The 26,464-nt window shown below is 32.9% G+C and overlaps 1 protein-coding gene across 10 annotated transcripts in view; it reads left to right on the forward strand.

The window, feature by feature from the left end:
• The window catches only part of LOC143071283 (uncharacterized), an 89,938-nt gene that overhangs the window by 31,984 nt on the left and 31,490 nt on the right, over positions 1–26,464 (forward strand). For all 10 annotated transcript variants that reach the window (XM_076245494.1, XM_076245497.1, XM_076245499.1 and 7 more), the window contains 2 exons: positions 4,154–4,240; positions 12,473–12,637. In XM_076245494.1, coding sequence (XP_076101609.1) covers positions 4,154–4,240; positions 12,473–12,637 — 252 coding nt within the window. The remainder of the gene's footprint in view (positions 1–4,153; positions 4,241–12,472; positions 12,638–26,464) is intronic.

Raw genomic sequence — 26,464 nt, forward strand, 5'->3', positions numbered from 1 at the left:
TAGTTTAAAAAATGTGTCGGGTGACCCGGCCATCCAAACAAGATGGCTGCCACTGCTAAAAGTAGAACATAGGGGTAAAATGTCAAAAACCAAGGCATTAAGCTCAAATCTGACTGTGGTTGAATTGTTTATCAGGTCAAAATCTATCTGCCCTGAAATATTCAGATGGATCGGACGACACGTTGCTAGGTTGCTGCCCCTGAATTGGTAATTTTAAGGAAATTTTGCAATTTTTAGCTCACCTTTCCTAAAAGGAAATGTGAGCTTTTCTCATCACTTGGCGTCCGTCGTCATCGTCTGTCGTCGTTAACAATTTTTCAAACATCTTCTCCTCTGAAACTACTGAATGGATTTGGATGAAACTTAGCATGATTGTTCCTTAAATTATCCTGCACAAAGTTTGTGCTTCGATTTTTAATCCGTCAAAAAACATGCTGCCGTTACTTAAAATAGAACATAGGGGTCAAATGCAGTTTTTGGCTTATATCTCAAAAACTAAAGCATTTAAAGCAAATCTGACACGGGATAAAAATGTTCATTAGGTCAAGATCTATCAGCCCTGAAATTTTCAGATGAATCAAACAACCCATTGTTGGCTTGCTGCCACTTAATTGGTAGTTTTAAGGAAATTTTGCAGTTTTTGGTCATTATCTTGAATATTATTATAGATAAAGATAAACTGTAAACAGCAAAAATGATCAGCAAAGTAAGATCTACAAATAAGTTAATATGACCAAAATTGTCAATTGACCCCTTAAGGGGTTATTGTCCTTTAATGACAATTTTTCACAATTTGTTCATCATATTTGCTAACTTTAAAAAATCTTCTCCTCTAAAACTACTCAACCAATTTCAACCAAATTTAATTTGAATGATCAGTAGGGTGTATAAAATAAATTTTGTGTTTTATTTTCTATTTCGTCAAAAAACATGGCCAAAGGCATTGTTTACCAGGTGAGCGATTCAGGCTCTTGAGAGCCTCTTGTTTTATTTCAATTTAAGAAGTATTAATATAATGTAGATATGTTACCATTGCATTAGAATATAAAGAGACACCTATGTTTTATAATTAGCTAAATGCACCAGAAGTTGTCACTGTAAGTTGTTATGTTAATGGTTACCATGCATACACAAGATTATATTCAGAAACTTCAAATTTGATGGCATGAGAAATATAAAAAAAATATCAGTCAGCCTGAATATTTACATATTCATGAATTGAGAACTTATCTGCATATTCATGAATTGAGAATACTTATTTACGTATTCATGAATTGAGAAATGCTTTACATATTCATGAATTGAGGAATACTGATTTACATATTGATGAATTTAGGTAAGTATTGCTATAAATAATTTCTAGTTTCTGAATTCTATTTTTTGTGTTTGATGTATTATAATTAGTTTGATGCATGGTAATAATTGACACATTAAGTGGACGTGTTAGGCTACATTTAGTTCTGTGCTGTTTTAATTACAGATGCTTGGCACTCTGCATTTTGGGTCTAAATTCCAGGTACTTTATGATTTCATCATACATGTTGTTAATTATATCATCACAACTTTATTGTTCATCATACATGTTGTTCTATCTATATCATTTTAAGTTGCATTTTGAATAATTTTTATGCCCTAGTCGCCAAGAGGACAGGGGAATTAATTTTTTTCACTGTCCATTTGTAAGTTTATAAATACATTCAAAAATATACTTCTGTGTTAGTATCTATAGTTTGACTCAACTAAATGTTATGAAACATATACATAATGTGTATTACCATGATACATAGATCAAGTTTGGATTTTGGTGGCATCACTTATGAAGGTTCTAGAGTTATGTCCCTTTATAACTTTATATGCAAGTGTGGGAATCAATTTGTCCAATGGATACATTCTCAATTTATTTTGTAAATGACTCATAAATTGAAAATATTGGAACCTGAAACAATTCACAACTGAATTATGCAAATTACAAATGAAATCAGTGGTTACTACATTATTTTCCAAATCTCACTAGGTCAGTCAAGGCAAGATTGGCTCCAAAATTGCTAGAAAAATGGACTTGGGAGATGCATTTTCCTTCAATTTTGGCAATCTGTGTGTGTGTGATTTTAAACAACTAGAAGAAAGAACTCTTTATTTACTTCATAGATATAGCATTTACCACTAATCAAACTACCAAGTGAATTACCAATTTTGTAAAAACAATATATTTCATACTTTTGTATATCTTACATCAAGTTCTAGTTGTCAGCTTTGTAGACTGTAGTTTAGAGTTTTCTATCACAAGTCAAGTACACCATATTCTTTTGTTTTTTTCAAGGACAAGTCAATGAGTTCATTGTAGTACTCATATCAAATGAGTTCTTTGCAGTACTCTTAACTCTTTGAACAGAAAGCTGTTTATATATTTACTACAGATCCTCAGTGTTTTCTTGTACTGAGTAATAAAAATACGTTTTGTTTTCATTTTGTACTCCAGGAAGTGAAAAAAACAAACATTATAGAAATAAAACAAATATATGTTTCTGGTACATTATTTATATTCTTGATGTTTTGCTTATGTAATTCACTATTTTTGTTTTTTATTATTTTTTTGTATATAGCTTTTGAAGTACACATATATATTCTATAATAATGTTGTACTTATACATACTTGTATATCTGTATTTTATGGTCTTATTTATAACCACAGTGAATAACTGCGTTTTGAGATATTTTAGGATTTTATTTCTGTACATGTAGTTTAATATGTATATATTAAAAAGAATTATATCAAATAATGTCATTTTGAAATTTAGTTTCTCTAATTCTATGGAAATTTATCCCTTTCCGAACCCATTGTTTAAAAAAATTTAATCAACGTGTGGTTGCCGGTGATCTCAAAAAATCATTGGATGATTTTCAGGGTCATATCTTCTTTAGCTAACTAGATGAATCAAAATATGCTAACAGGTGTTAATGAAATTGACAACTTCGAGGAATGTGAAAGGCACTCGAAGGGGATTTTCGTTTAACAAAGAAAGAAGATTTATTCTTTAATCATTAGAGAAACAGATTCTTACATAGTTACTCATGGATTATCGGATTTATCCAATCTCGATAGTTAAATTATAACTTTTAAAGTCCTTGCCAAGGCTCGGACTTTAAAATTGATAATTTAACTATCTCAATTGGATAAATTCTACTCGTATCAATGTAAGAATCTATATATACATGTCCATTATGATGTGAACTTCTTAAAATATATGACTTATATTTGTGCAGATAAATTATTTTCCAGATTCTAAATGAAATGTTACATGTTTGTTTGAAACCTTCCTTCAATATACAGTCAGATATACTGAGATGACAAATCTTTTTTTCAATTCTGGTCTTTATGTTCAATGTTTTATCAAATACTTCAATGTTATTGCAGCCTTTCTTATATATGGTTACACTTAATGACCCTTTTCATTTTTAAGGTCACTGTGTATGAGATCAAGTTCAAAGCTACTAAAAATAGAATGAAATTTGTGACCAAAAGTGGTTACATGATTGCAACTGTTCTTGAATATTTATAGCAACATACAATAAGAAGAAAAATCATAAAAGAAAAAAAATCTTACTTCTATTGAAAAAAAAAATAAACAACAGATTAGGGGGATGTTATGTGTGAGCTTAATCACTGATGGTTTTGGTAGAGTTATTGACATTGTATGGATCCTTACCAGCAAGAAAAAACAATGTGGTTGCAACATAAACAAAATGCTATCATTTATGTTCATCTGTAAAACTTAATAATTATTTGTGTGTCATTCTGCCTGTTTGTCCCATAAAAATTTCTTACAGTATTCTCAAGAAACTCATATCGCAGCTTTCTCAAATTTGGTAATAAGCTTTATGGTAGCATGCTATGTAGTTGGTTTTCTTATTAATTGCTTATCAATATGTGGTTTTCTATAAGATGATGCTGGAAGTGTTTAACGACCTTGACTGGCTGTACTTGCATGGTTGGTACTTAAGTTACGGAAATCATTAATAACCATGAGCTTACAGTTCAACTTGTGGCATGGCTGATAGCAAGATAGAAGAATAGAGGAATTATCATTCATCTTAAATCTATACTTATTAATGAAAACTTTTAAGCTTGATTTTTCAAATTTTTGTTTTGCAGGCCCCAGAAGGTGAGAATCAACCGAGTACTGCTGTTGACTTGTTTGTTTCTACAGAGAAAATTATGGTCCTTAATACAGATTTACAGGTAAAGGATAAATGTATTTATAAGGTTTTTCAATGAAAAGTCATATTAAATGTTGGGATTATATTTTCAGCTCTTTTCATAATGCTAGCAAAACCAAGGTTTGTTTGGCTTGCTTGCCTTGTTTGTATCAATGTTTGCTCAAGCAATGTAAATAAGATTGACATCTTCAAACTATATTAGTAGATGGATTTAAACTTGTCTACATTATTTAAATTTGATTGGACCTGATCAAATAATCAAATTTACCTATACACAGGTTTAACTTGCCCTATTTATATAGGTAAAGGGTTCTATTTGACAGATTTGATTGAAATCTATTAAAATGTAGAGGTATTATGTAGATTTCTTGATTAAACAATATTTCATGGGTTAGTACATGAAAACAGATTCAATTATAAACAAATTTTATCAGATAATTTATTAAAAAATTTTAAAAATGGCAAATTTAAAAAAAATTAGAAGAAAAAAAAAACAGTATTGGAAGCAAGGGGTTTCAACAATTATTATACGACCGCAAAAATTGAAAATTTTTTGGTCGTATATTGGTATGATGTTGGCGTCGTCTGCGTCGTCGTCGTCGTCCGAATACTTTTAGTTTTCACACTCTAACTTTAGTAAAAGTGAATAGAAATCTATGAAATTTTGACACAAGCTTTATGACCACAAAAGGAAGTTGGGAGTTTTGGTCCCAATATTTTAGGAATTAGGGGCCAAAAAGGGCCCAAATAAGCATTTTCTTGGTTTTCGCACTATAACTTTAGTTTAAGTAAATAGAAATCTATGAAATTTTAACACAAGGTTTATGACCACAAAAGGAAGGTTGGGATTGATTTTGGGATGTTTGGTTCCAACAGTTTAGGAATTAGGGGCCAAAAGGGGCCCAAATAAGCATTATTCTTGGTTTTCGCACCATAACTTTAGTATGAGTAAATAGAAATCTATGAAATTTTAACACAAGGTTTATGACCATAAAAGGAACGTTGGGTTTGATTTTGGGAGTTTTGGTCCCAACAGTTTAGGAATAAGGGCCCCAAAGGGTCCAAAATTGAACTTTGTTTGATTTCATCAAAAATTGAATAAATGGGGTTCTTTGATATACCCAATCTAACTGTGTATGTAGATTCTTAAGTTTTGGTCCCGTTTTCAAATTGGTCTACATTAAGGTCCAAAGGTTCCAAAATTAAACTTAGTTTGATTTTAACAAAAATTGAATCCTTAGGGTTCTTTGATATGCTGAATATAAAAATGTACTTAGATTTTTGATTATTGGTCCAGTTTTCAAGTTGGTCCAAATCGGGGTCCAAAATTAAACTTTGTTTGATTTCATCAAAAATTGAATAATTGGGGTTCTTTGATATGCCAAATCTAACTGTGTATGTAGATTCTTAATTTTTGGTCCCGTTTTCAAATTGGTCTACATTAAAGTCCAAAGGGTCCAAAATTAAACTAAGTTTGATTTTAATAAAAAATGAATTCTCGGGCTTTTTTGATATGCTGAATCTAAACATGTACTTGGATTTTTGATTATGGACCCAGTTTTCAAGTTGGTTCAAATCAGGATCCAAAACTATTATATTAAGTATTGTGCAATAGCAAGAAATTTTCAATTGCACAGTATTCAGCAATAGCAAGAAATCTTCAATTGCACAGTATTGTGCAACAGCAAGAAATTTTCAATTGCACAGTATTGCTCAATAGCAAGAAATCTTCAATTGCACAGTATTGTGTAATAGCAAATATTTTCAATTGCACAGTATTGCACAATATTGTGCAATAGCAAGAAATTTTCAATTGGAGTTATCTTTCTTTGTTCAGAATAGTAGTTGAATCAACTTAAATCATTGTTTTATACAATATACAATGTAAATTCACTTTTACTACCAACCAATCTTTACCATTCAGTGATTTTATTGTCAAGCCTGCAACTTTTGTTGCAGAAAGCTCGACATAGGGATAGTGATCCGGCGGCGGCTACGGCGGCGTCGTTGGCTCACTTTTTAAAAGCTTTATATTTTAGAAGGTGGAAGACCTGGATGCTTCATACTTTGTATATAGATGCTTCATGTTACGAAGTTTCCGTCAGTCACATGTCCAATGTCCTTGACCTCATTTTCATGGTTCAGTGACCACTTGAAAAAAAAGTTCAAATTTTTTGTAATGTTGAATTCTCTCTTATTATAAGTAATAGGATAACTATATTTGATATGTGAGTACCTTGCAAGGTCCTCGTGTCTGTCAGACAGTTTTCACTTGACCTCGACCTCATTTCATGGATCAGTGAACAAGGTTAAGTTTTGGTGGTCAAGTCCATATCTCAGATACTATAAGCAATAGGGCTAGTATATTCGGTGTATGGAAGGACTGTAAGGTGTACATGTCCAACTGGCAGGTGTCATCTGACCTTGACCTCATTTTCATGGTTCAGTGGTTATAGTTAAATTTTTGTGTTTTGGTCTGTTTTTCTCATACCATATGCAATAGGTCTACTATATTTGTTGTATGGAATGATTGTTAAGTGTACATGTCTAGCGGGCAGATGTCATGTGACCTTGACCTCATTTTCATAGTTCAGTGGTCAAAGTTAAGTTTTTGAGTTTTGGTCTTTTTATCTAATGCTATATGCCATAGGTCAACTATATTTGGTGTATGGAAATATTTTATGATCTTTATGTCAGTCGAGCAGGTTTTATTTAACCATGACCTCATTTTCACGGTTCATTGCACAGTGTTAAGTTTTTGTGTTTTGGTCTATTTTTCTTAAACTATAAGTAATGTGTCAACTATATATGTTGTATAGAAGCATTGTTAGCTGTACCTGTCTGCCTGGCATGGTTCATCTGACCTGGACCTCTTTTTAAAGGTTCATTGGTCTTTGTTTAGTTATCTTGGTTAATGTTAAGTTTATGTGACAGTTGTAATAAAGCTTAGCTTTATACTTAGGACTATCAACATAATATCAATGATTAGTATAGAAGGCGAGACATTTCAGCGTGTGCACTCTTGTGATGTATTTAAGAGTAGTTATTGTTGCAAACTCCATTAGAAATTTGAATTGATATCAGTTTTGGAAAAAGGGAAAGGGGGATGTGGAAAAAAATGGGGGGGGGGGGTTAAATTTTTCTCATTTCAGATTTCATAAATAAAAAGAAAATTTCTTCAAACATTTTTTTGAGAGGATTAATATTCAACAGCTTAGTGAATTGCTCAAAGGCAAAAAAAAAAATTTTAAGTTCATTAGACCACATTCATTCTGTGTCAGAAACCTATGCTGTGTCAACTATTTAATTTTAGATTTAAATAAGTTTGAAGAAGAAATCTTTAATTGATTTGTAAAATCTTGACATTTGTTTTGTGTAAAAAACCCATATAATGTCAAAAATTTGATCACAATCCAAATTCAGAGCTGTATCACGCTTGAATGTTTTGTCCATTCTTGCCCCAACTGTTCAGGGTTCGACCTCTGCGGTCATATAAAACTGCGCCTTGCAGAGCACCTGGTTTAGTTTGTTTACAGTTTTGTTTACCACACAAAACAAAAAATAGGACAGAAAACAATTACCCTGATAGAAATTTACATATTGGCAACTACTTCTCTCGGATAAACTCATTTTATGATTATCTCATAGAAGACAATATCATCTTCAACGGCCTTGCCATCAAAATATTTTATCTTTGAGATAATGAATGGTGACATTTTTACCTAGGGATAGTATTTTGATGAATAAAAAACTGAATATTAATAACATATAAGTTGAAACAAGTTTTCCCTAAGGGACACAGCTATTACAAAATATTATTAGAAAGTTGATAATGCACTGTCAGTATGTTAATCTTGATCAACTCTTTTTAATGAACAAAAGACTATGTCTGCTTTTAGAATCTGGGGGTTCTGTTTGATTTCACTATTGTCTTAAAAAATCAATATCATATTACCTTAGGTGTTTGTGTTGGAGAATGCCATTTTGATGATTAAGATGTAGATAATGTTTAACATGCTTATGACTTTAATTATGCTTTAACATTTTTGCTAGTGAGAAAATGGTGTCACACTTATGCATTGCAGTTTTCTCTTGCAAGCTTATAATGTGTTTTAATTCTTAGTCACAGTCATCTCAAGGAGGTCACAATTTTGGATGATGCTTTTTGTCGAGCCTGCAACTTTTGTTGCAGAAAGCTCGACATAGGGATAGTGATCCGGCGGCGGCTACGGCGGCGGCGGTGTTAGCTCACTTCTTAAAAGCTTTATATTTCAGAAGGTGGAAGACCTGGATGCTCCATACTTTGTATATAGATGCTTCATGTTACAAAGTTTCCGTCAGTCACATGTCCAATGTCCTTGACCTCATTTTCATGGTTCAGTGACCACTTGAAAAAAAAGTTCAATTTTTAGCTCACCTGACCCGAAGGGCCAAGTGAGCTTTTCCCATCACTTGTCGTCCGTCGTCCGTCGTCCGTCGTCCGTCGTCGTCGTCGTCGTCGTCGTCGTCCGTCGTCGTTAACTTTTACAAAAATCTTCTCCTCTGAAACTACTGGGCCAAATTAATCCAAACTTTGCCACAATCATCATTGGGGTATCTAGTTTAAAAAATGTGTGGCGTGACCCGGCCAACCAACCAAGATGGCCGCCATGGCTAAAAATAGAACATAGGGGTAAAATGCAGTTTTTAGCTTATAACTCAAAAACCAAAGCATTTAGAGCAAATCTGACATGAGGTAAAATTGTTTATCAGGTCAAGATCTTTCTGCCCTCAAATTTTCAGATGAATCCGACAACCCGTTGTTGGGTTGCTGCCCCTAAATTGGTAATTTTAGGGAATTTTTGCTGTTTTTGGTTATTATCTTGAATATTATTATAGATAGAGATAAACTGCAAACAGCAATAATGTTCAGCAAAGTTAGCTTTACAAATAAGTCAACAGGACCAAAATGGTCAGTTGACCCCTTTAGGAGTTATTGACCTTTATAGTCAATTTTTAACCATTTTTCGTAAATCTTAGAAATCTTTTACAAAAATCTTCTCCTCTGAAACTACTGTGCCAAATTAATCCAAACTTGACCACAGTCATCTTTGGGGTATCTAGTTTAAAAAATGTGTGGCGTGACCCGGCCAACCAACCAAGATGGCCGCCATGGCTAAAAATAGAACATAGGGGTAAAATGCAGTTTTTAGCTTATAACTCAAAAACCAAAGCATTTAGAGCAAATCTGACATGGGGTAAAATTGTTTATCAGGTCAAGATCTTTCTGCCCTCAAATTTTCAGATGAATCCGACAACCCGTTGTTGGGTTGCTGCCCCTGAATTGGTAATTTTAGGGAATTTTTGCTGTTTTTGGTTATTATCTTGAATATTATTATAGATAGAGATAAACTGCAAACAGCAATAATGTTCAGCAAAGTTAGCTTTACAAATAAGTCAACAGGACCAAAATGGTCAGTTGACCCCTTTAGGAGTTATTGACCTTTATAGTCAATTTTTAACCATTTTTCGTAAATCTTAGAAATCTTTTACAAAAGTCTTCTCCTCTGAAACTACTGTGCCAAATTAATCCAAACTTGGCCACAGTCATCTTTGGGGTATCTAGTTTAAAAAATGTGTGGCGTGACCCGGCCAACCAACCAAGATGGCCGCCATGGCTAAAAATAGAACATAGGGGTAAAATGCAGTTTTTGGCTTATAACTCAAAAACCAAAGCATTTAGAGCCAATCTGACATGGTTAAAAGTGTTTATCAGGTCAAGATCTATCTGTCCTGAAATTTTCATATGAATCGGAGAACCTGTTGTTGGGTTGCTGCCCCTGAATTGGTATTTTTAAGGAAATTTTGCTGTTTTTGGTTATTATCTTGAATATTATTATAGATAGCGATAAACTGTAAACAGCAATAATGTTCAGCAAAGTAAGATTTACAAATACGTCAATGCAAAGGAAATAGTCAGCTGACTCCTTTAGGAGTTATTGCCCTTTATAGTCAAATTTTAACCATTTTTTCGTAAATCTTAGTAATCTTTTACAAAAATCTTCTCCTCTGAAACTACTGGGGCAAATTAAACCAAACTTGGCCACAATCATCATTGGGGTATCTAGTTTAAGAAATGTGTGGCGTGACCCGGCCAACCAACCAAGATGGCCGCCATGGCTAAAAATAGAACATAGGGGTAAAATGCAGTTTTTGGCTTATAACTCAAAAACCAAAGCACTTAGAGCAAACCTGACATTAAAAAATTGTTAATCAGGTCAAGATCTTTCTGCCCTCAAATTTTTAGATGAATCCGACAACCCGTTGTTTGGTTGCTGCCCCTGAATTGGTAATTTTAGGGAATTTTTGCTGTTTTTGGTTATTATCTTGAATATTATTATAGATAGAGATAAACTGTAAACTGCAAAAATGTTCAGCAAAGTTAGATTTACAAATAAGTCAACATGACCAAAATAGTCAATTGACCCCTTAAGGAGTTATTGCCCTTTATAGTTAATTTTTAGCATTTTTCATAAATTTTTGTAAATTTTTAGAAAATATTTTCCACTGTAATTACTGGGCCAAGTTCATTATAGATAAAGATAATTGTAGCAACAAGAATGTTCAGTAAAGTAAGATCTACAAACACATCACCATCACCAAAGCACAATTATGTCATGAATTTATCTGTGTCCATTGTTTAATATGCACATAGACCAAGGTGAGCGACACAGGCTCTTGAGAGCCTCTAGTTTTGTAATGTTGAATTCTCTCTTATTATAAGTAATAGGATAACTATATTTGGTATGTGCGTACCTTGCAAGGTCCTCATATCTGTCAGACAGTTTTCACTTGACCTCGACCTCATTTCATGGATCAATGATCAAGGTTAAGTTTTGGTGGTCAAGTCCATATCTCAGATACTATAAGCAATAGGGCTAGTATATTCGGTGTATGGAAGGACTGTAAGGTGTACATGTCCAACTGGCAGGTGTCATCTGACCTTGACCTCATTTTCATGGTTCAGTGGTTATAGTTAAATTTTTGTGTTTTGGTCTGTTTTTCTCATACTATATGCAATAGGTCTACTATATTTGTTGTATGGAATGATGGTAAGGTGTACATGTCTAGCGGGCAGATGTCATGTGACCTTGATCTCATTTTCATGGTTCAGTGGTCAAAGTTAAGTTTTTGAGTTTTGGTCTTTTTATCTAATACTGTATGCCATAGGTCAACTATATTTGGTGTATGGAAATATTTTATGATCTTTATGTCAGTCGCGCAGGTTTTATTTGACGGTGACCTCATTTTCACGGTTCATTGCACAGTGTTAAGTTTTTGTGTTTTGGTCTATTTTTCTTAAACTATAAGTAATGGGTCAACTATATATGTTTTATAGAAGCATTGTTAGCTGTACATGTCTGCCTGGCATGGTTCATCTGACCTTGACCTCATTTTCAAGGTTCATTGGTCTTTGTTTAGTTATCTTGGTTAATGTTAAGTTTATGAGACAGTTGTAATAAAACTAAGCTTTATACTTAGGACTATCAATATAAAATCAATGATTAGTATAGAAGGCGAGACATTTCAGTGTGTGCACTCTTGTTATAAAAGACAAATAGTTGTTTTTCTTGAACTGTTATACATTTTGTCAATCTACTTCTATATTAGTGTCAGACACCAAAACTGAAAAGAATCATATAGCTTAAAGTAAACAGAAAAACTATGCCATCAGGTCAATTTAATAAGCTTTTCCCCAATATATTGGGTGTGTGGGGTATTTGAGCTTGCTTTCCAATAGTTCTCTAATTGTGTGGCAATAAACATTGCATAAGTTGATAATATCCTACCTTTAAAAGGCAATGGGGCTAAAAATAGTACTTTGAGTAAAAGATGCCAGCGAAATCCAGGTACAATTGGGCAAGTGTTGAAACAAAGAGTTTTAAATTTTGCTGGCAGTATGTCAACTAATCATGTGTGTAAGCATATCAGATTCGGATCGAAAGCGATCTCTTAATTTGGATATTTTCTCAAAAATTAGTGTTTTCTGTGGAAAAAAAAAACAATTATACATCATATCACAATTATATCCAACTTTCTATGATTTCATACAAGTTGTGGATCTCTGAAATTCCTTTAGTAGTATAGATATGGAACATAGCATGAATTTATATGTGTACAGTTGTTTTTCATTGTTAATGTGTTGACATAATGAGGCTGTAGCATACTGCTTTCATAGACCCCTGTATTACAAATGTTTTTTAATCTTTTATAGGAGATAATGATGGACCATGCTTTAAGAACAATATCTTATATAGCAGATATAGGAGACATATTAGTTATAATGGCAAGACGGAGGATATTGTCAAGTCCTGGAGATGATTCTTTACGCAAGAAAAAACAAGCCAAAATTTTGTGCCATGTTTTTGAATCAGATGAGGTATGAACTTTTTTAATTTACACTGATCATTGATCTTGTCACATTCAGACACTGATCTTGTCACATTCAGACATTGATCTTGTCACATTCAGACATTGATCTTGTCACATTCAGACACTAATCTTGTCACATTCAGACACTGATCTTGTCACATTCAGACACTGATCTTGTCACATTCAGACATTGATCTTGTCACATTCAGACACTGATCTTGTCACATTCAGACATTGATCTTGTCACATTCAGACACTGATCTTGTCACATTCAGACATTGATCTTGTCTAATTCAGACACTGATCTTGTCACATTCAGATATTGATCTTGTCACATTCAGACACTGATCTTGTCACATTCAGACATTGATCTTGTCACATTCAGACACTGATCTTGTCACATTCAGACACTGATCTTGTCACATTCAGACACTGATCTTGTCACATTCAGACATTGATCTTGTCACATTCAGACACTGATCTTGTCACATTCAGACATTGATCTTGTCACATTCAGACACTGATCTTGTCACATTCAGACACTGATCTTGTTCTAGGATATTTCCTTATCACTAAGCTGGCTAATTGACTGCATCAACATTTACATTTTTTTGACCAGACAGAATTCTGAAATAATGGTATATTAGTCAAGTCATATACTGAAGATGTGTAAATTTGCAGAAAATGTAAAATTCCATCAATTATTTATTTGTAGATGTTTTCATTCCTCATATGAAGTAAAGTTGTATGTGTATAAGTTATGTAAAAACAAAAACTGTACAAAGATTTTTATTATCAAACTCCAAAAGTTCCTTAATTGATGACCAAGGTCATAACAAATAAAAAAAAGAAATGGAAAGGTCAGAAACTGATAGATTTTTTTATTTTTACAATCGGCAATAAAAGATATGAGTTGGACATAAAATAAAGTGTTAGTCAGGTAACCTAAACCATAACATATTTTTTTTTATAATCGCCTTAATTGTGGGCTAATTTATAGATGTCATAGTAATGTTTATCTCTTTTCTGTATCAAAAAAGATACAAATGACAAGTGAACTGTACAAAAGAAACATTTTATCAATGACAGATATCGACTGGACATTCTTGGTAGACATAAATGAAAAATTGATGACTACAAATTATTGATAAAGCTATAATTGTGTTGACTTGTTATTAACTAACACCAGATTCATTGATTTGTAATTAGCTTCACACTCTAAATGCTAAGGTGATGCAGATTGATGTTAAAACACTCAGATGATGCAGAATGATGTTAAAACATTTAGATGATGCAGAGTGATGATGAAAATACCTGATTGGTCAATTGGTCTTAATATAAGTATTCTGATTGGTCAGTAGTTATTTGACTTCTTTAATCATCAGATGATCACTGTCTAATACTGCAGATTAGTCTAGGATCATAAATCATCTTTAAAATGAAGGGTCATTGTAAAATATCAAATCTAGTACTCTTCAGTTATTCTCATGTGCTTTTTATACGACCGCAAAAATTTTAATTTTTCGTCGTATATTGCTATCACGTTGGCGTCGTCTTGCGTCGTCGTCCGAATACTTTTAGTTTTCGCACTCTAACTTTAGTAAAAATGAATAGAAATTGATGAAATTTTGACACAAGGTTTATGACCACAAAAGGAAGGTTGGGATTGATTTTGGGAGTTTTGGTCCCAACCTTTTAGGAATTAGGGACCAAAAAGGGCCCAAATAAGCATTTTCTTGGTTTTCGCACTATAACTTAAGTTTAAGTGAATAGAAATCTATGAAATTTTGACATAAGGTTTATGACAACAAAAGGAAGGTTGGGATTGATTTTGGGAGTTTTGGTTCCAACAGTTGAGGAATTAGGGGCCAAAAAAGGGCCCAAATAAGCATTATTCTTGGTTTTCGCACAATAACTTTAGTATAAGTAAATAGATATCAGTGAAATTTAAACACAAGGTTTATGACCACAAAAGGAAGGTTGGGATTGATTTTGGGAGTTATGGTCCCAACAGTTTAGGAATTAGGGGCCAAAAAGGGGCCCAAATAAGCATTATTCTTGGTTTTCGCACCATAACTTAAGTATAAGTAAATAGAAATCTATGAAATTTAAACACAAGGTTTATGACCATAAAAGGAAGGTTGGGTTTGATTTTGGGAGTTTTGGTCCCAACAGTTTAGGAATAAGGGGCCCAAAGGGTCCAAAATTGAACTTTGTTTGATTTCATCAAAAATTGAATAATTGGGGTTCTTTGATATGCTAAATCTAACTGTGTATGTAGATTCTTAATTTTTGGTCCTGTTTTCAAATTGGTCTACATTAAGGTCCAAAGGGTCCAAAATTAAACTTAGTTTGATTTTAACAAAAATTGAATCCTTGGGGTTCTTTAATATGTTGAATCTAAAAATGAACTTAGATTTTGATTATTTGCCCATTTTTGAAGTTGGTCCAAATCGGGGTCCAAAATTAAACTTTGTTTGATTTCATCAAAAATTGAATAATTGGGGTTCTTTGATATGCCAAATCTAACTGTGTATGTAGATTCTTAATTTTTGGTCCCGTTTTCAAATTGGTCTACATTAAAGTCCAAAGGGTCCAAAATTAAACTAAATTTGATTTTAACAAAAATTGAATTCTTGGGCTTTTTTGATATGCTGAATCTAAACATGTACTTAGATTTTTGTTTATGGGCCCAGTTTTCAAGTTGGTTCAAATCAGGATCCAAAATTATTATATTAAGTATTGTGCAATAGCAAGAAATTTTCAATTGCACAGTATTCAGCAATAGCAAGAAATCTTCAATTGCACAGTGTTGTGCAATAGCAAGAAATTTTCAATTGCTCAGTATTGCACAATAGCAAATCTTCAATTGCACAGTATTGTGCAATAGCAAATATTTTCAATTGCACAGTATTGCGCAATAGCCAGAAATATCTAATTGCACAATATTGTGCAATAGCAAGAAATTTTCAATTGATTGGAGTTATCTTTCTTTGTCCAGAATAGTAGTTGAGTCAACTTAAATCATTGTTTTATACAATATACAATGTATATTCACTTTTACTACCAACTGATAAATTAAAACAATCTTTACCATTCAGTGATAACAAGCACCTTTTGTTACATTTTAATATTTTATGATGTATTTAAATGAGTAGTTATTGTTGCAAACTCCATTAGAAATTTGAATTGAGATCAGTTTTGGTAAAAGGGAAAGGGGGATGTGAAAAAAAATGGGGGGAGGGGGTTAAGTTTTTCTCATTTCAGATTTCATAAATAAAAAGAAAATTTCTTCAAACATTTTTTTGAGAGGATTAATATTCAACAGCATAGTGAATTGCTCAAAGGCAAAAAAAAATTTTTAAGTTCATTAGACCACATTCATTCTGTGTCAGAAACCTATGCTGTGTCAACTTTTTAATCACAATCCAAATTTAGAGCTGTATCCAGCTTGAATGTTGTGTCCATACTTGCCCCAACCGTTCAGGGTTGAACCTCTGCGGTCGTATAAAGCTGGGTCCTGCGGAGCATCTGGTTAGCTTTCTGATTGAAAGGTTCAAGTGAGCTATTCTCATCACTTGGAGTCTATTTTCCGACATTGTTGTTCATTAAGTTTTCAAAAATATTATCTTCTGAATCTACTCAACCAATGTGAACCAAACTTGACCTCAGTCATCATTGGGGTTCCCCTTTTAGTTTTTTTTAAGGTGTTTTGTAATCCTGCCGGCCAACTAACATGGCTTTAAATAGAATATATGGGGTAAACTGCATGTTTTGTCTATTATCCTGAAGACCACTATAGATAAGAGAAAGCCTAACAGGGTCAGAAATGTTTAAACTCTGAGATTTAACTTCTGTGCAATTACAGCAAATTATAAAACTGTAGATAATGAGATAGTTTGAATAGCAGAAATTACCATCAAGGCAAGATCTACAAATGAGTGAAAGTGTTGAATTTGCCAGTCTACTCCTTATATGATATATTAAAAGAAGGGGTTTAGCTAGCAAAATATTTATAAAACTTAACTTGGAAGCTGACTCTTTTTAATTTTTATGTCCAATTTATTATGCCCCATTTATTATGCCCCATTTATGTTTCCTGGTTTGTGCCTCTGTCTGTCCATTCATTCGTCTGTCTGTCTGTCCGTCCGTCCGTCCGTCCGTCCGTCTGTCTGTTTGTCTGTCTGTCCTGCTTCAGGTGCTTCAGGTTAAAGTTGTTGGTCGAGGTAGTTTTTGATGAAATTGAAGTCCAATCAACTTGAAACTTAGTACACATGTTCCCTATGATATGATCTTTCTAATTTTAATGCCAAGTGAGAGATTTTCCCTTCATTTTCACGGTCCACTGAACATATAAAATTATAGTGCAGATAGAGCATCAGTGTACTGGGGACACATTCTTGTTAACTATAATTTTTTGTATATACCCTGTCTTAGATGCAGTTGGGAAAAAAGAAACACATGAATGTTAAACGCCATTGATTCACTGGCCTTTTGGTAATTAAGTTTATATGATTGATTCTATTCTGAAATACAGTTTTCACCATCTATAAACATATGGCCTCCTCTTCTTAATTTTTATCCACATTAGATTAATTCAAACTGTATAATAAGGACTATTTTGAAAATTATAATTGCGCTTTCCCCAAAATTTCATTCATGATGGATCTCTAGGGGCCAGATGTTTTGATGTTTCCATCTTCAGTGTAAGAAAGTTGGATGAGAAATATATGCATGGCCTTGGAAGTACTGTAAGGAATATAGTCTTCCCCTGTCTGTCAAATTGTTCTCCAATTTGATATATTACAGCAATATCTGTTCTTTGAAATCAGAGTTGATTGTTCATTGACATTTGACTGGTCAGTACATGGAGTGGTATAATAGATGATTGTAGTGACAGATAATTTAAGGTTTACGTGATAGATATATATCGACATTTTGTGATAAATACAGGTTGTGGAAACAGCTCTCAACAAAGTGATTGCAACAATAGCCAGTATATAAAAGTACTGTAGATGTCAATTAGCTTGATATGAAACATTACCCACCACACATCACATTTTTGTCTCCTGAACAAAAAAGTACAAACTGATTGAAAATCTTGCTTTTGGATTGTTTTATTGTTCATATTCTGAGTGTTTCACTAATTTGAAGACTATCAATTATGGCTTTACAAGTCTGACCTCTCTCCTGCTTCAGGTTTAAGTTTTTGGTCAAGGTAGTTTTTAATGAGGTTGAAACTTGAAACTTAGTACACATGTTTCCTATGATTGGATCTTTCTAATTTTTGTCTCGCCTTCACAGAGTCAAAAAGCAATACATAGGTATGCTGTTTCTGGCGGTGGTGGCGGCTGCGGAGTCAACAATGTATTAGTTTACGAGTTAATGTGTGTGTTAAGGTATGTTTAAAGGGGACTTATTATGATAAGTCAATGGTATTTGGTATGCAGTTGTATTAATAATGGCGCATCTCATTTCCATGGAGATTGTTTAACCATGTACCTTCAGTCATGGTTCATCGACTTTGAATATTTGCATAACTTGCATGTTAAAGTATTGCTATTTTAATTTCAACATTTGCATTTTCAAAATTACAAAAAGGCGAGACACATCTCTATGATAACAGTTTTTAATGCCAAATTAGAGTTGTTACCCCAATTACATTGTCCACTGAACATAGAAAATGATAGTGCAAGTGGGCATCTGTGCACTCTGAGGACAGAATTCCTTATGACCTTTTACACTTTATCTTATTAGAAACCCAGTTTAAGGTTAAAAGCCTCAGTAATTTGTAACAATTAGACGTAATAATATTTCATAATTGGCAGCCATCTTTCCTATAATGTCATTCTACTGAGAATGAACTATTACACTTTACTCACCTAGGAACGAGCTTTATAAATTAGGGGTAACATTTATTAATCAGTGACAATCTCTCTTCCCATAGCCATCATACAACATGCCATAAATGTGATGCATTGACAGATGCAATATGATTTAGCAGACGCATTTACAAAATCGCATATTTTTATTTATGTCAATAATAATCTGAGGAGACTGAAATATGAAATTCAATAAAACTGGATGGACGATTATATGACAATGTTTTAGTTAATTGGACTTGTCCTCCAATAGTTAGCAGTGCTGTAACAATGTTAATTATATTCCCTTATTAGAACATTCTCAGAGGGGACTAAAATGCCAGTTCCAATTACAGACAATGTCATTCATGTAATTGTTTGCCACATCATAGAAATCATGTAGAACACAACTGTGTCAGTTATAATATTTAACCTAAGTAATTTTATCAAGCAAAATATTTTGAAGAACCTCTTTTAAAGGCAAGACATATGAGTGTGTCAACAGTTTATTTAGTGACATAATTTTTCATTAATTCTGAAAGCTGTTATTGCAGTGTTGAGCAGCATTGATGAAAACTTTTTTTGTCAATCTAAATAGTTGAGATTTTTTGTTGCTCTACCTTCAAAAGTAGTGGACATGAAATTTTAACACAAGGTTTATGACCACAAAAGGAAGGTTGGGATTGATTTTGGGAGTTTTGATCCCAACATTTTAGGAATTAGGGGCCAAAAAGGGCCCAAATAAGCATTTTCTTGGTTTTCGCACAATAACTTAAGTTTAAGTAAATAGAAATCTATGAAATTTTGACACAAGGTTTATGACCACAAAAGGAAGGTTGGGATTGATTTTGGGAGTTTTGGTTCTAACAGTTTAGGACTTAGGGGCCAAAAAAGGGCCCAAATAAGCATTATTTTTGGTTTTCGCACAATAACTTGAGTTTAAGTAAATAGAAATCAATGAAATTTAAACACAAGGTTTATGACCACAAAAGGAAGGTTGGTATTGATTTTGGGAGTTGAGGTCTGAACAGTTTAGAAATTAGGGGCCAAAAAGGGGCCCAAGTAAGCATTATTCTTGGTTTTCGCACCATAACTTTAGTTTAAGTAAATAGAAATCTATGAAATTTAAACACGGTTTATGACCACTAAAGGAAGGTTGGGTTTGATTTTGGGAGTTTTGGTCCCAACAGTTTAGGAATAAGGGGCCCAAAGGGTCCAAAATTGAACTTATTTGATTTCATCAAAAATTGAATAATTGGGGTTCTTTGATATGCCGAATCTAACTGTGTATGTAGATTCTTAATTTTTGGTCCTGTTTTCAAATTGGTCTACATTAAGGTCCAAAGGGTCCAAAATTAAACTTAGTTTGATTTTGACAAAAATTGAATCCTTGGGGTTCTTTGATATGCTGAATCTAAAAATGTACTTAGATTTTTGATTATTGTCCCAGTTTTCAAGTTGGTCCAAATCGGGTCCAAATTAATCTTTGTTTGATTTCATCAAAAATTGAATAATTGGGGTTCTTTGATATGCCAAATCTAACTGTGTATGTAGATTCTTATTTTTTTCAAATTGGTCTACATTAAAGTCCAAAGGGTCCAAAATTAAACTAAGTTTGATTTTAACAAAAATTGAATTCTTGAGCTTTTTTAAAATGCTGAATCTAAACATGTACTTAGATTTTTGATTATGGGCCCAGTTTTCAATTTGGTTCAAATCAGGATCCAAAATTATTATATTAAGTATTGTGCAATAGCAAGAAATTTTCAATTGCACAGTATTCAGCAATAGCAAGAAATCTTCAATTGCACAGTATTGTGCAATAGCAAGAAATTTTCAATTGCACAGTATTGCGCAATAGCAAGAAATCTTCAATTGCACAGTACAGTATTGTGCAATAGCAAATATTTTCAATTGCACAGTATTGCGCAATAGCAAGAAATATCTAATTACACAATATTGTGCAATAGCAAGAAATTTTCAATTGATTGGAGTTATCTTTCTTTGTCCAGAATAGTAGTTGAATCAACTTAAATCATTGTTTTATACAATATACAATGTATATTCACTTTTACTACCAACTGATAAATTAAAACAATCTTTACCATTCAGTGATAACAAGCACCTTTTGTTACACTTTAATATTTTATGATGTATTTAAATGAGTAGTTATTGTTGCAAACTCCATTAGAAATTTGAATTGAGATCAGTTTTGGAAAAAGGGAAAGGGGGATGTGAAAAAAAAAATGGGGGGAGGGGGTTAAATTTTTCTCATTTCAGATTTCATAAATAAAAAGAAAATTTCTTCAAACATTTTTTTGAGAGGATTAATATTCAACAGCATAGTGAATTGCTCAAAGGAAAAAAAAGTATTTTAAGTTCATTAGAACACATTCATTCTGTGTCAGAAACCTTATGCTGTGTCAACTATTTAATCACAATCCAAATTTAGAGCTGAATCCAGCTTGAATGTTGTGTCCATAATTGCCCCAACTGTTCAGGGTTCAACCTCTGCGGTCGTATAAAGCTGCGCCCTGTGGAGCATCTGGTCTGTTATCTGTGACTGCCTTTGGTACGTTTGTCACATATCAGGATGTTATATAGGTTGGCAAAGCATTCTGTTTAGATCTACCAATGGATCTCTAAATCATATTTTAACAAAAGCCATGGTAAAGCTTTGAAATTAAAACACAAGCACTTTCTCAATAAAAATTTTACAGTGTGTTGTACTACTTTTGGGACAAATTATATCAAAATTACAGAAAACTTCATTGGCTCTAACTCAAAATATGGACAATTTTATGATAAGGGGGTCTTGAAATCTTTTGACAGCTTCCGAAGTGCTAATTTTTAACCTTTTTCAACTGGACAAAATCACTACTTTACTTTAAAATTATTTGACAGTGTCATTTCATCCCTTGACTTGCTATTTGAGGCATTAAAACATGGAGAAATACATTTGGAAGAGGTATACAAAAAAATTGGCAAGTAACCCACTGTCCACACTAGGGACTTCATTCGTGGACAACAAAAATCAAGGGATGACAATTGTGGTCTCCAACCTACTTACATTGTTTTTCAATTGATAAAACCATTTTTTCCCACAGAATGTGGACATCAGGATCAACCAGACTTGTAGTTATTTCAACTATAATTCTACCTTATGTAATAATGCTGTATTTTGATTGGACGAGAACTATGGTATTTTTCACCAATTTCTATAGATTGAGATTTTCTTTTCTCTGCCGGGGTATTTGCCATTAGGGAATTCCATATGCTGGGGTATTTGCTAGCAAATACCATGGCAGATGGGAAATACCCTAGCAAATACCATGGCAGATGGGGAATACCATGTCTAAAAATAACTCAATGAATTATTATACGACCGCAAAATTTGAAAAATTTTTCGTCGTATATTGCTATCACGTTGGCGTCGGCGTCGGCGTCGTCGTCGTCCGGCGTCCGAATACTTTTAGTTTTCGCACTCTAACTTTAGTAAAAGTGAATGGAAATCTATGAAATTTTAACACAAGGTTTATGACCACAAAAGGAAGGTTGGTATTGATTTTGGGAGTTTTGGTCCCAACATTTTAGGAATTAGGGGCCAAAAAGGGCCCAAATAAGCATTTTCTTGGTTTTCGCACTATAACTTTAGTTTAAGTTAATAGAAATCTATGAAATTTTGACACAAGGTTTATGACCACAAAAGAACGGTTGGGATTGATTTTGGGAGTTTAGGTTTCAACAGTTTAGGAATTAGGGGCCAAAAAAGGGCCCAAATAAGCATTATTCTTGGTTTTCGCACAATAACTTTAGTTTAAGTAAATAGAAATCAATGAAATTTAAACACAATGTTAATGACTACAAAAGGAAGGTTGGTATTGATTTTGGGAGTTTAGGTCCCAACAGTTTAGGAATTAGGGGCCAAAAAGGGACCCAAATAAGCATTTTTCTTGGTTTTCGCACCATAACGTTAGTATAAGTAAATAGAAATCTATGAAATTTAAACACAAGGTTTATGACCATAAAAGGAAGGTTGGTATTGATTTTGGGAGTTTTGGTCCCAACAGAATAAGGGGCCCAAAGGGTCCAAAATTAAACTTTGTTTGATTTCATCAAAATTGAATAATTGGGGTTCTTTGATATGCCGAATCTAACTGTCATGACTGTGTATGTAGATTCTTAACTTTTGGTCCCGTTTTCAAATTGGTCTACATTAAGGTCCAAAGGGTCCAAAATTAAACTTAGTTTGATTTTGACAAAAAATGAATCAGTTAGGTTCTTTGATATGCTGAATCTAAAAATGTACTTAGATTCTTGATTATTGGCCCAGTTTTCAAGTTGGTCCAAATCGGGGTCCAAAATTAAACTTTGTTTGATTTCATCAAAAATTGAATAAATGGGGTTCTTTGATATACCAAATCTAACTGTGTATGTAGATTCTTCATTTTTGGTCCTGTTTTCAAATTGGTCTACACTAAAGTCCAAAGGGTCCAAAATTAAACTTAGTCTGATTTCAACAAAAATTGAAATCTTGGGGTTCTTTGATATGCTGAATCCAAAAATGTACTTAGATTTTTTATTATGGGCCCAGTTTTCAAGTTGGTCCAAATCAGGATCTAAAATTATTATATTAAGTATTGTGCAATAGCAAGTCTTTTCAATTGCACAGTATTGCGCAATGGCAAGAAATATCTAATTGCACAATATTGTGAAATAGCAAATTTTTTTTTAATTAGAGTTATCTTTCTTTGTCCAGAATAGTAAGCAAGAAATATCTAATTGCAAAATATTGTGCAATAGCAAGATTTTTTTTTAATTGGAGTTATCTTTCTTTGTCCAGAATCAACTTAAATCTTTGTTATATACAATATACAATGTATATTCACTTTTTACTACCAACTGATAAATTATAATAAATAACATTCAGTGATAACAAGCAGTTTTTTTCACATCTTAATATTTTATGATGTATTTAAATGAGTAGTTATTGTTGCAAACTCCATTAGAAATTTTAATTGAGATTAGTTTTGGAATAAGGGAAAGGGGGATGTGATTAAAAAAATTGGGTTCAATTTTTCTCATTTGAAATTTCATAAATAAAAAAGAAAATTTCTTCAAACATTTTTATGCCCCACCTACGATAGTAGAGGGGCATTATGTTTTCTGGTCTGTGCGTCCGTCCGTCCGTCCGTCCGTCTGTCCGTTCGTTCGTCCGTCCGTTCGTCCGTCCGTCTGTCCCGCTTCAGGTTAAAGTTTTTGGTCAAGGTAGTTTTTGATGAAGTTTAAGTCCAATCGACTTCAAACTTAGTACACATGTCCCCTATGATATGATCTTTCTAATTTTAATGCCAAATTAGAGTTTTTACCCCAATTTCACGAGAGGATTGATATTCAACAGCATAGTGAATTGCTCTAAGAGAAAACAAAAATTTTAAGTTCATTAGAACACATTCATTCTGTGTCAGAAACCTATGCTGTGTCAACTATTTAATCACAATCCAAATTTAGAGCTGAATCCAGCTTGAATGTTGTGTCCATACTTGCCCCAACCGTTCAGGGTTCAACCTCTGCGGTCGTATAAAGGTACGCCCTGCGGAGCATCTGGTTTCTATTCTAATATGACAAATTCATGGTCATTCTAAATATATGGTTCCAGATGAAATATTTAGGATAAAAAGCATCATTATTAAATTTGGACCGAATGACGTAAAAATTCCGTGAATGACATCATCAATAAAAATCAACGGAAACAAATTGTCAACCGCTCACATAAAACTGGAATCCACTTGTATTACGCTTCACTGAAACTGATGAACAAAGTGTAATAGTCAGCCGAGAACCAGCTTATTATAAAAAGGGAGATATATATACAGTCAGTGACTGTACATAAAAAAAATGAATTATACGGTCAATGCAATTTGACTGCGCAAATAGCACAGCTGCAGTGTCTACAAAAATTATACATTCAAGTCGAAATTTCATATGATACCTGATTATAATAAACTTTCTGAGGTGGAACATTCGGTGGAATTAAACAATTATATCATGCTTACAAGGGGTATTTGCCAAAAACGGCTCTGGAAATTTGTACCTCTCAACCGGTATTTTTGGCAAATACCCCTTGTAAGCATGATATATTTGTATAATATTTTATATAAAATCTGAAATAAAGGAAAATTGTTATCCAATGGTTAACATTTTAAAATATACATTGACAATTAAGTTGTGCAAGCAACATCTCTAAAAGCAAATGTTAGCAACTCATTAAAATATTTTAATGCTGGGAACAAAATAGCTTTACACAAACAGTTGTGCCGATTGTTAATCAGATATTATTAGTGGCAGATCCAGAATTTTTCCTAAGGGGGTCCTGCTCAAGTCATGATTCCCTATATAATCAACGGAATTTTATCCACGAAAGGGGGGGGGTGGGCCCGGGCCCCCCACAGCCCCTGGATCCGCCTATGATAATATAGATAGTACCATAGACACAATATATAATATGATTCACTTGTACTGTATAAGGAAATCAGCTCTAATATACTATTTTTATTAATTAAATAGTTTTAATGCAAATATTTTTCATTCTGATAAGGTCAAAGAATAATTAACAACTTCAAAAAAATAAATACTTTGACTTCCGTATTTGCTTATTTCATACACTTTCTTTTCAAGGTTTGGAATATCTACTATTGTATTCTATATCTTGGCTGCATTGAAATAGAATTGACTTTATTTTGATTCCTTGTATTTGATTAATTCTTACATGTGATAAGATGAATAAATTTTCAAGCCATATACTGACTGCACGTTCCTCATGAATTTTTACGTTTGATTTTATTGTGATGGTAATTTTTGTTTTTCATGCCTGTGACCACAAATCTATTAAAATCCATGACAAGTTTTAATGAATTTTCAGAATTAAGTATTCCTTAGTTCTCGTTTCTTTCAAGTTGCCTGTAATTAATGAGTTCATTTCTGTATATATTTGAAGCTAGTATTTATTGAATGTTGGAGAAAGCTGATCAACAAATAGTTTATTCTGAAAATTCATTAAAGCTTGACAAGTACCTTTATCAATGTTGTCGTAAGCATCTGTGGTTTTCAAGGATATATTTTAATATGAAAAAGTCATATGTCATAGCTAAGGCTATTGATAAAGTGTCCTGTCCTAAAATATCTGAGGACTCTTTTCTTTATAAAATTTTACAAAGCATTGTATGTTAATTATAACAGCAATAAGACTTTCATAAATGTTTATTCTAAAGTTGAGGTTATACAAATTATAATTACGAATTTTAGAATTGATGACATCACAATAAAAGTGGTTGTGACATTATGGAAAAGCCACTTCAATGTGTTTTCTGGACAAATACATTGATTTTAGTCAATTTCAAATTAATTTGACTTGGAGTGAAAACACATATCCAGTAAATCATTTACAAAGTGGCCTGACAGTCTATATATTTGATGGTTATTTTCCACTCATAGATATGTTTTAATAAGTAATTCTGTCTCCTTTATTGTAGAAAAATTATGTTATCATTTTGATACCTGACAAATCGCAGTGAATGTTCTTATGTTTGGAAGATTTTAAATTATAAACTTTCAACATACATGTACTCAACATTTTTATGCTCCTGCCGTGGCAAAGGGGGCATTAATTTTTGACCCTGTCCATCTGTAGTCCGTCCGTACATATGTTGCACTGACGTCCCAAAACTTGAGAATGCCTCAACCAAATGTTATTAAACTTATACACAAAGCTAATTACTGCAAAACACAGATCAAGTTTGAATTTTGGTGGCGTCACTTTAACCGTTCTAGAGTTATGCCCCTTTATAAATAGAAAAATTGCAAAATTTATATTTTCCATTCTCTAGCTTAAGTTTGCCTCAACCAAATGTTATGAAACTTATAATCAATGCTTATTATCACAAAATACAGATCAAGTTTGAAATTTGTAGCAT

Source organism: Mytilus galloprovincialis, chromosome 4, assembly GCF_965363235.1.
Source record: "Mytilus galloprovincialis chromosome 4, xbMytGall1.hap1.1, whole genome shotgun sequence".
NCBI classification, from domain to species: domain Eukaryota; kingdom Metazoa; phylum Mollusca; class Bivalvia; order Mytilida; family Mytilidae; genus Mytilus; species Mytilus galloprovincialis.